The sequence below is a fragment of the Cricetulus griseus genome, chromosome 4, assembly GCF_003668045.3.
Source record: "Cricetulus griseus strain 17A/GY chromosome 4, alternate assembly CriGri-PICRH-1.0, whole genome shotgun sequence".
Lineage (NCBI taxonomy): Eukaryota > Metazoa > Chordata > Mammalia > Rodentia > Cricetidae > Cricetulus > Cricetulus griseus.
The window spans coordinates 94,393,702-94,408,094 of NC_048597.1; the positions used below are offsets into that span (position 1 = coordinate 94,393,702).

At 45.1% G+C, this 14,393-nt stretch overlaps 1 protein-coding gene across 2 annotated transcripts in view; it reads left to right on the forward strand.

Annotated features, from left to right (window-relative positions):
* The window catches only part of Ankrd13a (ankyrin repeat domain 13A), a 34,173-nt gene that overhangs the window by 1,751 nt on the left and 18,029 nt on the right, over positions 1–14,393 (forward strand). For both annotated transcript variants that reach the window (XM_027416023.2, XM_027416024.2), the window contains exons 2-3: positions 12,056–12,188; positions 12,840–12,964. In XM_027416023.2, the coding sequence (XP_027271824.1) occupies positions 12,056–12,188; positions 12,840–12,964 (258 nt within the window). The remainder of the gene's footprint in view (positions 1–12,055; positions 12,189–12,839; positions 12,965–14,393) is intronic.

Consider the following 14,393-nt stretch of genomic DNA (forward strand, 5'->3'; position numbering starts at 1 on the left):
TACTGTCCGCTTTGTTCATCTTATTCAGTGTGTAAAGGCCTGCTTTTGAAAGACTTGACATTGACACCGTAATTGTCAAGAACCTTTGGTTCTTTTGATTGGCAAACATTGGGCACACTCCACAGACTGCTATTTGAACAGTTCTGTTAAGTGTTGGCTTGCAGCTTGCCATATGTATTTTAAGTTGTATGGGCACTTGAGGAGAGACAGAAGTCATTTTTTTCATTAAAAAAAAATAAAAGATTCCTTGGAAGATATGGTGGTGCACTACAGTAACACACGGTGCCTGGGAGGTTGTAGCAGGAAGATTAGAGTTGGAGGCTAGCCTGGGGAATTTGGTGAGTCTGTCTGAAAATAAACAAGAAAGCTCAGTGGTTGGTACAACACTTGTCTGTTATGTGGGAGGTCCTGGGTTTCATCTGCAGAGTTGGGGGAGGCATGTAACCAGACAGAGCAAGATTCAGTAAGAGTCATTGTTCTTAATTAGATGACACAGTAACTATCTAAGAGTTAAGGAGATAATGACACATGCCCCCAGAGAGAATGATTCACTGCCAGCCATCATCAGTGTACCTGCTGATATCATTCAGAGACCTTATATTATTAGGTCGCGCCCCAAGTCTCGTTCCCGACATTTCAAAAGGTAAAAACCAGCTTTGACTGGGCATAATGGCTCATACCTATAACCGAAGCTGAGGCAGGAGAATTATAATAAGCTCAAGGCAAGTATGGGCAAGTTAAACTCTGTGTCTAAATAAAATTTAAAAAAAAATACAGAAAAGGAGTTGGGGCGTATAGCTGAGTGCTGACACTTGCCTGGCATGGTATGGCTCTGGGCTCAGCCCTTACTCACGATGCTTGTGCCGTCCTTGTTCAGAGTACAGAGAAAGTCAAGGAATTAAAATCCCGTATGATAAAAAGGTTCATTATCATCAGCCCATGGGCTTCCAGTCCTGAGTTTGGGAAACAAATTCTACTCATTGAAGAGGAAGAACTGCCTACAAAAGTTAGAGCCACACCTTGGTTCATGGTCCCCAAAGCGGCAAAGTCACCATTCCTGCCAACTGTGGTCAAGGTGTACACTGAAAGTTCTGTCTTTGACCGGGACATTTGTAATTATAATTTAGGAATTAAAATGTTTTATTTTTGTTTTGAGACAGGGTGTCACTGTGTCAGTAACTCTAGGTAGCCTGCAAGTCATCTGTGTAGCCCAGGCTGGCTTCAGATCTTCTTGGTAACACTCCCCCTTTCCCCCTCCCCCAGACTGGGATCATAGGCTTGATAGTGCTTGGGAATTAAAATCTTGCAGTAATCTTGACTTCAAGGCTGAGAAAGAATGCTCATACTTGCTGACTCTGGTTTGATGTTGCTCCTAATACAATGCGCCAGTTCACAATGTAGCGCTTGCCTCTAGGAGGGAGGCCTTGGCATGGGCATCTTGACTGTCATTGTGCAGTCCAGCTTCAGCCTTGGAATTTGTCTGTTGAAGGGGCAGGGACAGCAGCTGGGTAGGGCCTCATGCTCTGCCACCACCATTGTGAAATTCTTCACTATTTTGAACAAGGGGCATCTTGCATTTTCATTTTGTCTGAGTCCCTACATATTATAGAACTGGTTTGGGGTCAAGATAATCAATATCACCAAAATATCCTTAAGTAACATGGCAGGAAAAGTGTGTTGCTTCATGTCTATCGTATGTGTGTGTTCCTGGTTGGTGTTGCATGCATTTGTGTGGTATATGTGTGTGTTCCTGGTTGGTGTTGCATGCATTTGTGTAGTGTGTATATGTTCCTGGTTGGTGTTGCATGCATTTGTGTGGTATGTGTGTGCGTTCCTGGTTGGTGTTGCATGCATTTGTGTCGTATGTGTGTATGTTCTTGGTTGGTGTTGCATGCATTTGTGTAGTGTGTGTGTGTTCCTGGTTGGTGTTGCATGCATTTGTGTGGTATATGTGTGTATTCCTGGTTGGTGTTGCATGCATTTGTGTCGTATGTGTGTGTGTTCCTGGTTGGTGTTGCATGCATTTGTGTGGTATTTGTGTGTGTTCCTGGTTGGTGTTGCATGCATTTGTGTCATGTGTGTGTGTGTGTGTTCCTGATTGGTATTGCATGCATTTGTGTGGTATATGTGTGTATTCCTGGTTGGTGTTGCATGCATTTGTGTAGTGTGTGTGTTCCTGGTTAGTGTTGCATGCATTTGTGTGGTATGTGTGTGTTCATGGTTGGTGTTGCATGCATTTGTGTAGTGTGTGTGTGTGTTCCTGGTTGGTGTTGCATGCATTTGTGTGGTATATGTGTGTATTCATGGTTGGTGTTGCATGCATTTGTGTAGTGTGTGTGTATGTTCCTGGTTGGTGTTGCATGCATTTGTGTGGTATGTGTGTGTTCCTGGTTGGTGTTGCATGCATTTCTGTAGTGTGTGTGTGTTCCTGGTTGGTGTTGCATGCATTTCTGTAGTGTGTGTGTGTGTTCCTGGTTGGTATTGCATGCATTTGTGTCGTATGTGTGTGTGTTCCTGGTTGGTGTTGCATGCATTTGTGTCGTATGTGTGTGTGTTCCTGGTTGGTGTTGCATGCATTTGTGTGGTGTGTGTGTGTGTTCCTGGTTGCTGCTGCATGCATTTGTGTGGTATATGTGTGTGTTCCTGGTTGGTGTTGCATGCATTTGTGTGGTATGTGTGTATGTTCTTGGTTGGTGTTGTATGCATTTGTGTAGTGTGCATGTGTTCCTGGTTGGTGTTGCATGCATTTGTGTAGTGTGTGTGTTCCTGGTTAGTGTTGCATGCATTTGTGTGGTATATGTGTGTGTTCCTGGTTGGTGTTGCATGCATTTGTGTAGTGTGTGTGTGTTCCTGGTTGGTGTTGCATGCATTTGTGTAGTGTGCATGTGTTCCTGGTTGGTGTTGCATGCATTTGTGTAGTGTGTGTGTGTTCCTGGTTGGTGTTGCATGCATTTGTGTGGTGTGTGTGTGTGTTCCTGGTTGGTGTTGCATGCATTTGTGTGGTATATGTGTGTATTCCTGGTTGGTGTTGCATGCATTTGTGTAGTGTGTGTGTATGTTCCTGGTTGGTGTTGCATACATTTGTGTAGTGTGTGTGTGTGTTCCTGGTTGATATTGCATGCATTTGTGTGGTATATGTGTGTGTTCCTGGTTAGTGTTGCATGCATTTGTGTAGTGTGTGTGTGTTCCTGGTTGGTATTGCATGCATTTGTGTGGTATATGTGTGTGTTCCTGGTTGGTGTTGCATGCATTTGTGTAGTGTGTGTGTGTTCTTGGTTGGTGTTGCATTTGTGTAGTATGTGTGTGTGTTCCTGGTTGGTGTTGCATGCATTTGTGTAGTGTGTATGTGTTCCTGGTTGTGTTTGGCTGTGAGGATGTATGGGGGAGTCCAGAGGATGTTGGGATGTCTTCCCCAGTCATTTTTCTTCTTTTTGTTTTTATCCCTGACCCTGGAGCTCATGCTTCCTGCTAGTCTGCCTAGTCAGTGAAGCCTCAGGATGCTCCTGTCTCCATCCTAGTGTGGGGGTGACAGGTGTGTGCCATGCTTGACTTTTAAGTGGGGATCTGACTTCAGGTCCCGACTTTACTCACTAAGCCACCTTCCCAGCTCCTGCTTTGTGTGGCTTTTTTTTTTTTTTTTTTCTTTGAGACAAGGTTTCACTGTGTAGTCCCGGCTGCCCTCACCAGTCTTCTTCCTGCTTCAGCCTCCTGAGCGCGGGGATTTGAGGGGTGTTCCACCACCCATGGCAATTAAAATCTTACAACCAACTGGCCCAGGCTGGCCTCAAAACTGCCTTTCTACACTCTGCTCATCCTTCAGAGAGCTTGCCTCTCCCTCAGGGGAACTAAGGATGGCAATAGGTCAAACTTCTGGTGTATGGTAAACGGGAGCAATGCCACAGAGCAGCCCGAGCAGTAGCCACTGATCCCGAACCTGGGGATTTAGCTGCTTTATGCATATTCCAGTTTTTCTACAGGAGTCTAGGAGTTGGCTACAAAGTCAAAAACAAAGAATTCCCATTATCTCAACAGTGAACTCCTGTTTGCCTTACTGTGTCGTTGCCATTGAGTTTTTGCTGTCTGCTCCCTTCAGTCTTCGACACCCAAGTGGAGCTTGAAGCTGGCACATTAGAATTTATTTCATTCCAGGACCTATTGCAGTACAAAAAAGAGTTGAATTTGTCCAGACCAGGACACTAAAGTCTTGTCAGTGTTAACTTTGAGTGTTGCTGGTGGCTGGCACTGGTATAACTTGGCCACTTGTGAGTATTTCAAGCCTCAGAAGAGGCCCTTATAGTGCCTCTCAACCCATGGGCTCTTTAATGGTCAATGGGGCTTGGAAGTTGGTAGCTGTAGTTGAAAGTGTTTGTGTTCAGTTGTGATTTGTCCAGGAGCTCTTTGGAAATCCTTTGGTCATCTACTGGTGCTGGAGAATGAATGAACATTTGCAGGGATGAAGGCAAAGGTGAGTCAGTGCATGGAGCTTAGAGAGCACTAGGATCAAGATGGGCAGAAAGTGGCAGATAGAACACTCTTCTCTGGAGCTAGCTGTGGAAGCAGAGTAGCCACTAGGGGAGAGAATGTTCCAGACAGCAGTAGTCCTGGATCCTGATGGAAGCTTGTGGCAGGCAGACCAGGAGAGGTCTCGGCATACATTCTAGTCAACACCCTTTGCCTAGAGCCAGGGTAGAGCCATCTGAGGTGAAGCATCTGCAGGCTCTCTGGTGCTCCTCTTTGGTCATCATGGGCTCTCTGTGCTCCTCCTTGGTCATCACAGGCTCTTTGTGCTCCTCCTTGGTCATCATGGGCTCTCTAGCGTACCTTCTTGGTCACCAGGAACTCAAGCTCACAAAACCACGTGGAAATACCTTTTCTTATCTGACTTGAGGGCAAGATCCCCAGTCAGTGTCCCAGGGCAGTCTGAGAGAGGAGAGAAGTGAGGGCGGTTGGTGTGCTGCACCCTTCTGTTGGGGGCCTCAGGTAGTGATTGCCATGCACTAGGTAGCACAGGCACTGAGAAGTCATGGAAGCTAGTGGGGAAGCTGGAATTGCGGCACAGGCTGTCTGCGCCCGGCCCTGAAAACTCAGCCACTCACTGCCTCTGCTGGCTGGGTGGTAAAGAGGCTTTTGTGCAAGAAAAGTGGACTTAGCAAGCACAAAGGAGATAAGAGAGTTCTTATTCCTTGACTTCACTCCAGACTCAAAGAAGGGGAGGGACTTTTAATTTGATATAGCTCGTGGCTGAGTCAGAACATGGAGTTTGTTGAATCCTGAAAGCCCATCCTCTATGAGCTCCTGTTAGCCCAGTGTAACTGTCGACACTGAGCCAATCTCTGTGGAAGAGTGACAGCTGATCCAAACCTCCACAGTGTGGGTGGCTGCTCACTGTGGTGTCAAGCACGGTGCCAGCTCGGGCCTTGCCCTGTGAGAACTTGGAGGTGGGTGCTTTTATAGCTCTCCTTTTACAAGGGAGCAAGCCCCAGCTCAAGAGAATTGAGGCAGCAGGTCAGGTAGTAAAACAGTCTATAAATGGTAGATTAGTCTTATGTGCCACATATAAACACACACATGATTTTTCCAACATCTTTATTGACACACAGTTCACTTATCATAAATCTGTCTGTGGTGGTTTGAACAAACTGTATTTTTACACTTGGTTCCAAGCTAGTGGTGTGTTTGGGGGGTTTCAGTGGAGGAAGTACATTACTTGGGGGTGGGCTTTGAGCTCTCTCTCACACACATAAACACACACACACACACACACACACACACACACACACACACACGACTTTACTCTCTGCTTCATGTTTATGATTGGGATGTGAAGTACAACTTCCTGCTCCAGCCACCATGACCACCTACTCTAGTGGACTCTTAGCTGTAAGCAAATAAGTAAATAAATGCTTTCATTTCAGGTGCCATGGTCATGGTTTTTTTTTTTTTTTTTTCTAAAGCAACAGAAAAGTAGCTAACACACCATTCATCTAAAGGGTCCTAACTCTTGGTTTTTAGTGTGTCCTCTCCCACTCGCCAAATGCTACATGTCACCTATGCTCCTGTCCATCATCAAGCAGTTGCCTGGTCTTTTTGACTCAACCCAGCCCCTTCAAAGTGCTATTTCTGGCAAAATCCAAACTTGGGTTTTGTTTTTTAACCTGTTAATACTTGGAATTCTTTTAAAAAATTAATTTTTTTAAATAATAAAGGAATAAAAAAGGAACCATATATTCTTAACATCTACTTTTCTCCTCCCTAATCCCTTCAGTGCCGGGCAGCTAATGTATTTTCTGTCTGGTAGATCTGTCTCATCTGGACACTGCACATAAATAGACTGTGTAATGTAGCCTTTTTTGTCTAGCATGATGTTTTGCAGATGGATGTATATTATGGCGTGCATCAGTTCTCCACTTTTATGACTAAATGGAATTATTTTTCATAGATAGACTATCTTGTTCATTTATAATATGTTCACTGTTTAACTTTTTGTTTGTTTTTTGAGACAGGGTTTCTCTGTGACTTTTGGAGGCTGTCCTGGAACTAGCTCTTGTAGACCAGGTTGGTCTTGAACTCACAGAGCTCCGCCTGCCTTTGCCTCCCGAGTGCTGTGATTAAAGGTGTGCACCACCACCACCAGGCCACTGTTTAACTTTTCGAGGAATTTCTGATTTTCAGAGAGGTTGTACTTTTGTTTTGTTTTGTTTTTTGTTTGTTTGTTTTGTTTTTGTTTTTGTTTTTTTTTTTGTGTGTGTGTGTGTGTTTGTTGTTTGTTTCTCTGTGTAACACCCTTGTCCTGGAACTTGCTCTGTAGACCAGGCTGGCCTTGAACTCACAGAGAAAAGCATATGCCACCATCATCCACCTTTATTTTTTGAGACAGTCTTTGTGGAGTTTGGGCTCATCTGAAACATGCTATGTAGCCTTTGGTAGCCTTGAGATTCTGAACCTCTGGTCTCTGCCCCCAGCACTGGGACTTAGGTATGAATAGCATGCTCAGCTAAAGGGAATGTTCCTTTCTCAGTGAATTATTTTGGTGCCTTTGTTGAACTTTTACTGAGTTCCATGGTGCCTGCTGTAATCCAGACTTGGGGGGGAGACAGGAGATGCAGGAGCCCCAGGTCATCTTCAACTACATAGCAAGTTCGGGCCATCCTGGACCAGGGAGACCTTGTCACAAACAACAGCAGAAATCTAAATAAAGCAAAAGGAATGTTTATTTCAGGGTTCCAGATTTTATCCCAGTAACTAGATGTCTGTCCTCATGGTAGTACCACATTGTCCTGATAGCTGGGTTTTGTGTAGCAAGTTGAAATTGTAAAATGTATGTCCTTGAACTTGTCTTTTATCTTTTATATCTGCATGTATGTCTGTGCACCATGTGTGTATGCCTGTTTGCCATGTGTGCATGTACGTCTGTTCGTCATGTGTGCCTATATGTCTGTGCACCAGGTGTGTGTCTCCTGCGCTCAGAAATCAGAAGAGAACATTGGATCCCCTGAATTTGGAGTTATGGGCACTTGTAAGTTTGGATGTGGGTGTGGGGACCTGCATCGAGGTAACCCAGAAGAGCAGCCAGGCCTCCTAACTGCTGAGCCTTCTATCCAGCCCCTTGGATTTTCTTTTGGTAATGATGACTCTAGGTTCTGTGCATTTCTGTATAATTTAGAATCAATTTGTCAGTTTCTACAAAGGCCTGCTGGAATTTTGATGGGAATTGCATTGAGTCTGCCATAGTTTGGCAAGTGTTGTCTCTTGCTTGTCTTCTAAATCGTGAACATGAGCTGTGCCAATGTTTATTTACATTCTTTTAAAATTTTTCAGTAGTTCCTTATGCCCTTCAGAGTGTGAGCTTTATGTTTGTTTTCATTTTTCCCTCAGTTTTATTATTATTATTATTGATGCTGTTGTAAGGGGCATTGTTTTCCTAAGTTATTGTATAGAAATGCAATTGGTTTTGTTTTATACCTTGATCTCTTTGGTTTGGTTGGTTTGGATTTTTGTTTTTGTTGTTGTTATTGTTGTTGTTGTTTGAGACAAGGTTCCTCTGTGTCCTGGAACTTGCTCTGTAGACCAGGCTGGCCTCAAAATCACAGAGATCTGCCTGCGTCTGCCTCCTGAGTGCCAGAATTAAAGGTGTGCACCACCGCCATGGCTATACCTTGATCTTTTATCTTGCAACATTGATGAGTGCATGAATGCTAAATTCATGTAGTATTAGGTTTTTAGTGTATTCCTTGGGGTTTTCTGTGTCCATGATCCTATGATATATGAGTAGAGATGCTTTTACTTCTTTACATTTTATTTATGTGTAACCTTGTATTTTCTGTATTAGTGGATGCCATGTGAGTGGGATGCCATGAGTGGTCAGAAAGACCAGAAGTGGGCACCAGATCCCCTGGAACTGGAATTAGAGGAGGGTGTGAACTGCCCTCTGCAGCCCGCACACTTTACCTGGGCCCTGGGATGGCACTAGGAGGCTAGCTTGTGTGGGAAGTGCTTCCACATGTGGGGATGCATGCTTTGCACCCCGTTCATTCTTGATTTGAGCAGCTCTTGATTTTAATAACCCAGGTGGTTTTTCTTAGCATCTGTCAGTGCAGTGGATGCCTTAGGGGGCATTTGCCTTTGTTGGTTTGAAAGCTCCTTATTCTACGCCCCCCCCATCTTTATTCTTTCATAGTTTTCAAATCACATTGTCACCATAATGTAGTCAGGGGATTTCTTCATGCCTTTCTCTTTTCAAGTGAGAAAGGGAAGCATGGTAAGCCCAGGTGTTTTCCCACCAGCCCCGCAAAATGTGATGCTGAATGTGTCTTCCTATAACTTAGGACAGAAGACAGCTAACAACATAGTCAACTGGAGTTTTTGTTTTTTTGTCATATCTGAGATGAATTTCCCAGGAGGTGAGTGTTGGCTGCAGCCTCAGTTGGTGCTTGTTTGTTTCTGGATATAAGTGGTTTCCTTCCTGTGGTAAATATGGTAATGCTACGAAGCCCTCCTGTGTGCTGAGCCTGTGCCTCACTTAGTCTACACTAGAGTTCTGCATATGTGTAATGGAGGGAAGGGAAGAGAATGAGTTTGCTAATTCCTTCCTTACTGTTGAGCTTCAACTGTGTTCCTACTTCACAAGTTCACAGTCTTGCTTTTAGGAAAACAATTATTTAATGCAAGTTAGAGAGGAGGATGGCAGAAGCTAAGAAAAATAATACTTAGACCCTGCTTTTGTTTTTATAGTTTCAATCTCTTTGGTGCAGTGGGCTAGCCATACCCTTGGTGAAATTTGGGGAACCCTGGGAGGTGGTGTGGACCGTATATGGGGACATGATGGTCTCCCCTTTGCAATGCTTTCCTTTTGGGTTGGCCAGTGGGCAAGTCTGTGGGGATTGTCCACATTGGGTTGGCCAGTGATCCTGTCTGTAGGGCGTGTCTTAATTGGCTTAGTTGATATGGGAAGACTCAGCTCATTGTGGGTGGTGCCATTCCCTGTGAAGGGGGTTCTGAATGTGTTGAAAGTGGAGAAATCTGTGGGGCTGGAGAGATGGTTCAGCAGTTAAGAGCACTGGCTCTTCTCCCAGAGGCTCGGAGTTTACCTCCCAGCAGCCACATGGTGGCTCACAGCCATCTATCTATAGAGAGATCTGATGTCCTCTTTTGGGATGAAGGTGTGCATGCAGATAGAGCACCATAAAATAGATAAATAATAAATAAATAAATAAATCTTTTTAGAAATGAGTGGAGAAATGAAGCTGAGAACTGGCAGTGAGCGTGATGTGTTTTCCTTGCCCTTGACTGTACTTGTGATGAGTGAGCAGCCATCTCAGTCAAGCTCCTGCCATTGTAACCTAATGGACAGTGACCTGGAATTGAGAGCCAAAAACCCTCCCTCCTCTAAACTGCTCTTTGTCAGGGTATTTTACCACAGCAACAGAAGTGAAACTAGAGCGTCACCCATGACCAGCCACAGTCTGCAGCCACTAAATTCCAGAGGGAATTTCATCCATCTTTAGTCATGTGTGGTTCTGAGTACGGGGATGAAATCCCTACTGACCATCGCTCAGTCCTGCTGGTAACATGGGTCATCCTTGTCCAGCAAGCCCACACTGCGTGCTGTTGTCCATCAGTCACTAAGCAGCCACTGTATGCATCAGCTTTGCAGGTGGGAGTGCATCACCGTGTTTGTACTCAAATGCCCCTTATTTTTCTTAATGTTCCCAAAGTACAAGATGATGTAGGCAACTGGGATGTGCTAAAGGGGAAGCTAAAGCTCATCCTTTCAGTGCAGAGATGAAAAGGCTGAATTAATTAATTTAGACAGGGTCTCACTATGTAACCCTGCTGACCTGGAAATTGCCATGTAGACCAGGCTGGCCTTGAACACAGAGACTCCCATGCCCCACTCCAGGGTGCTGTGATTAAAGGTATGGGTGAAAATTCTTCATCTTATTGTATGAATGTGTGTGTAAGAAAAGCATAGTGTATTTATGGGGTTCATACTGTACTTAGTTTCAGGCTGTCACAAGGTTTCCTGGGACCTATCCCCCATGAAGAAGGGGGAGGGGGTATCCTATTTTAGCACCTAGGAGAGTGCTGAGGCCTGGGATTGGCCCAGGGACTTCACATTCAGCAAGTACACTGCCTCCCACTTCTTTTCCTTGATAACAATTCTTATCTTCATTGCACAATAGCTGTGATATAATTTTAGCAGAACAGGAGGTTGCGTAACTGTTAGAGCGTGGCCATTAACCCTCCGCCCACTTTACTTCCTTTCCTTAGTCTGTGATGGTGTTTGAGACGATAGTTTACCTAAACAACTAGGTCTCAAGGCAGAGCACTTTTCCTGTGGAACGGTCAGTGCTTAGAAAGCCTCTTGTTCCCCGAGTCTGCAGCAGTTCACTGTGTCCTTGGAAGAACTTGAAGAGCTGTGCCGTGCAGGCAGAGCCGAGTCATTGATGCTTGCTCACACCAGACTCTGCCGCTTGGCTCTGGAGCTCTAGAGGGGGGCTTGAAAGGAGAGCTCTGATAGCAAAATAGGAATGAAGATTGTAGGTCCCATGTGTATGATGCGTGTCTTCTCCCACTTCTCCACATGTGTGTCCACAGATGTCTTGACAGGTCTCACTCCCGGTCAGTGAGACCCACAGCTGCTCTGTATGTTCCTTCTGAACATTTGGAACTACTCAGCACACACCATGAGAGAAGGGCTTTGTACAAGTCCAGCTGGGGAATGTAATCTCTGTCTCTGTCTCTCTCTCTCTCTGTGTCTCTCTTTTGGTTTTTCGAGACAGGGTTTCTCTGTGTAGACTTGGAGCCTGTCCTGGAACTAGCTCTTGTAGATCAGCTGGCCTCGAACTCACAGAGATCCACCTGCCTCTGCCTCCCGAGTGCTGGGATTAAAGGCTTGACCACCACCTCCCAGTGGGGAATGTAATCTTAATCTGACCAAGTTATCTCCTGCGCTTTCGGTTTTGATTACTGGCCTGCACTTCCTGTTCTGAGCATGGTGCTGTCATGCGCTTGAGAAGTGACACCATCTGTGGCACATTGAGATGTGACACCATCTGTGGCACAGGGCATTCCTTCTCCATGGAAGCCCTTGTCCCTCTTAAACTTCACTTGAATGGTGTTGAAGGCTTCTGGTTTATGGTGGATGCCATGAGGCCTAGAGTCTTTTTCATTTATTAGGACCATAACTTTATAGAAAAAGGAACTCATTGTTTAAAGACTTAGCTAAAACAAAGAAGAACTTGGGCACTCTGACAGTGCACCCCTGAAATCCAGCACATGGGGGGTGAAGTGGAGGCAGGAAGATGAGGAGCTCCTGGCCAGTCTTGGCTACATGAGAAGCTGCCTCAAACAAGTAACAAAAACCCAACCAACTCAGTGACAATCTCCTTTGTCACGTTCGTGTTTGACCAGTGCTCACATGCACACACATCTTGTAGCATCTGTTGCTAAAGTGTGCCCATAGTATGTTCTGTTTCCCTGCACTTCATAAGTTCAAAAGTGAACTGTCATACTCTTTATGCCCAGTATGTGAACACCAGTGTTTGTTCCCCAGAATGCTGAGGCCCTGGACCCACGAGGTCGGACGTTACTGCACCTTGCGGTTTCTTTGGGGCATTTGGAATCTGCTCGAGTCTTGCTGCGACATAAAGCAGATGTGACCAAAGAAAATGGCCAGGGATGGACAGGCAAGTATACATATTACTCATTCATTCATCTCCATGTCTCTGGTTGAAAGTGACAAGTCTCATTGGTGATTTACCTCTCAGTCAGCTGTCTCTCTCAGAGCAGTGGGTAGGGACGACAAGATGAAGGCAGGATGCTAGGCTTGCAGTCCTGAACCCTTGGTGGAAGCTGACTCCTTCCAGAAACGGCCCTTCCCAGCATCTGTCAGCAAAAGCCAGCTTTACCCTGGGGTATGGTAGGAACTCCACTGAGGCCAGTGAAATCAAAGATATTGGTGCCAGAAGCAGCCTCCTCTGGTGAAATCTTGGTGTTCACTCTTTGGACACCCTCTTACTATTAGTGACAATAGTTTTGTGTGGACTAAACAAGGACATTGTATGTGCAAATCCTACCTGCCAGATCGATGTCTAGTCACGACCGTGTGAGTACATGAAGAGGGTGTGATCAGGACAGTAAGCATGCTAGTTTTCTTTCGTGAAGTGATAAGTTAGCAATCAAAAGTCATGGTCTGTCTGCCTCATCAACTCCAATTTCAGCCCTCTGCCTTTCTGAGGTACATATTGAGCTGCACAGATGGCTTTTCATGATGGCACTGGAGTTTGTCAGAGAACATGAGAATATTAGTGATTCAGTTTCACCCTTTTGTTTTCTAGTTTTACATGAAGCTGTCAGCACGGGTGATCCGGAGATGGTATACACAGTCCTGCAACACCGAGACTACCACAACACATCCATGGCCCTCGAAGGTGTACCTGAGCTGCTACACAAAATTCTTGAGGTAACTATAAGACTGACCATGCCATAGTCTGAGTCAAACACTGCTGTGGTCACTGGAGACAGCCTTGTTTGTCTTCCTTAAGCCTTACGAATAGTGAATGTGGTGTTTTGTTGCCAAATAGTGCTGACTAACCTCTGCCTATCTAGCAGTGTAGGGCCTCGCTCTTACAAGCTATGTTTCTGAGGCATGATGCTTACCTTTCCAATGCCACTTTAAAATTCAAGCTGAAGGACAATGGATGTCAAACACAATTTGTTAGGGCCGTGTGTTCCTAACAGCAGAGCCCTGTGCTAAGGCAATCATGGAAATGGTAAAGGCACAATTGCTGTGCAGGCATTGACAGGGTCTGAGGAACCACATCTCCTCCCCACTCTTGTCTTTTCACTTGTAGCCACTAGTATGACTTCAAATCCATTTCCCGAATTCGTTTGCAGTTATTAGTTAGCCTGGGGGACATTGTCTATCTTGTGAATTGCAGTGTGAGAGCACTGTGGTTCTGAGGCCTTTCTTTAAAACCCAGTCACTCCTAAGCTTCAGGGGATGTTGGCTGCCCTTCTTTAGGGGGATCTCTATTTGAGCGATTGTCTCCGGAGCACTTATGGTATGCCCGGGCAGCAGTGGACACAGGCTGTGGAGATTCCATGTTCATTGTTCTGGGGTCTCAGCTTAAGCACAGAAGTGACTTTTCCTGGAATAGCTCCTTGGCTATTAGCTAGATCAGTCAGTTTTACAGCATTAGTTAAGGCACATTCTTGAGGAAAATGACTGTCTGGAGAGAAGGAAGAACTTGGCTATAAAGAAAGCAACCACTGGCCATTGTCTGAGCACTCTTTAGAACGGTTTGTATGAATCTTAAGAGAAATCCTGTAAAGATACATACTTATTTCTCATGTAACCATGATGCAACTTCCGTGAAGTATGAAGCAGTTACATATGTTTTAAAAATAGATATCTATGTAGGGGTGTGCAGAGCTCACATGGCTCTGCTGTTTTCTCAGCTGAGCTACTATAAGTGGAACCAAGTCATTTTTGGGTTTTGTTTGTTTGTTTGTTTGTTTTATTTTGTTTTTTTCTTGAAGCAGTATCCCATGTAGCTTAGGCTGGTCAGCCCAGGATGACTGAGCTTCTGGTCCTCCCACCTCCACCTCCCAAGCCTGGGATCACAAGTATGCACCATTCCTGGTTGATGTAGTGCTGGGATGGGGTTCAGGGCTTCTGGCCTGTGAGGCAAGTACTATATACACTGAGCTATGCCACCAGCCTTTCAATTGTCTATTTGACTAGGAAGAGTTAGGATTCAATGTAGAGGATTTTTTTAAGGGCCTATATTGACCCTTAGAAGTGGATTGCATTGCTCAGGGTAAATGGTTGTGTGTGTCAACAATGTCTCTTAGAACATATGTTGGCATTCCTTTCTTACCAGCTGTCC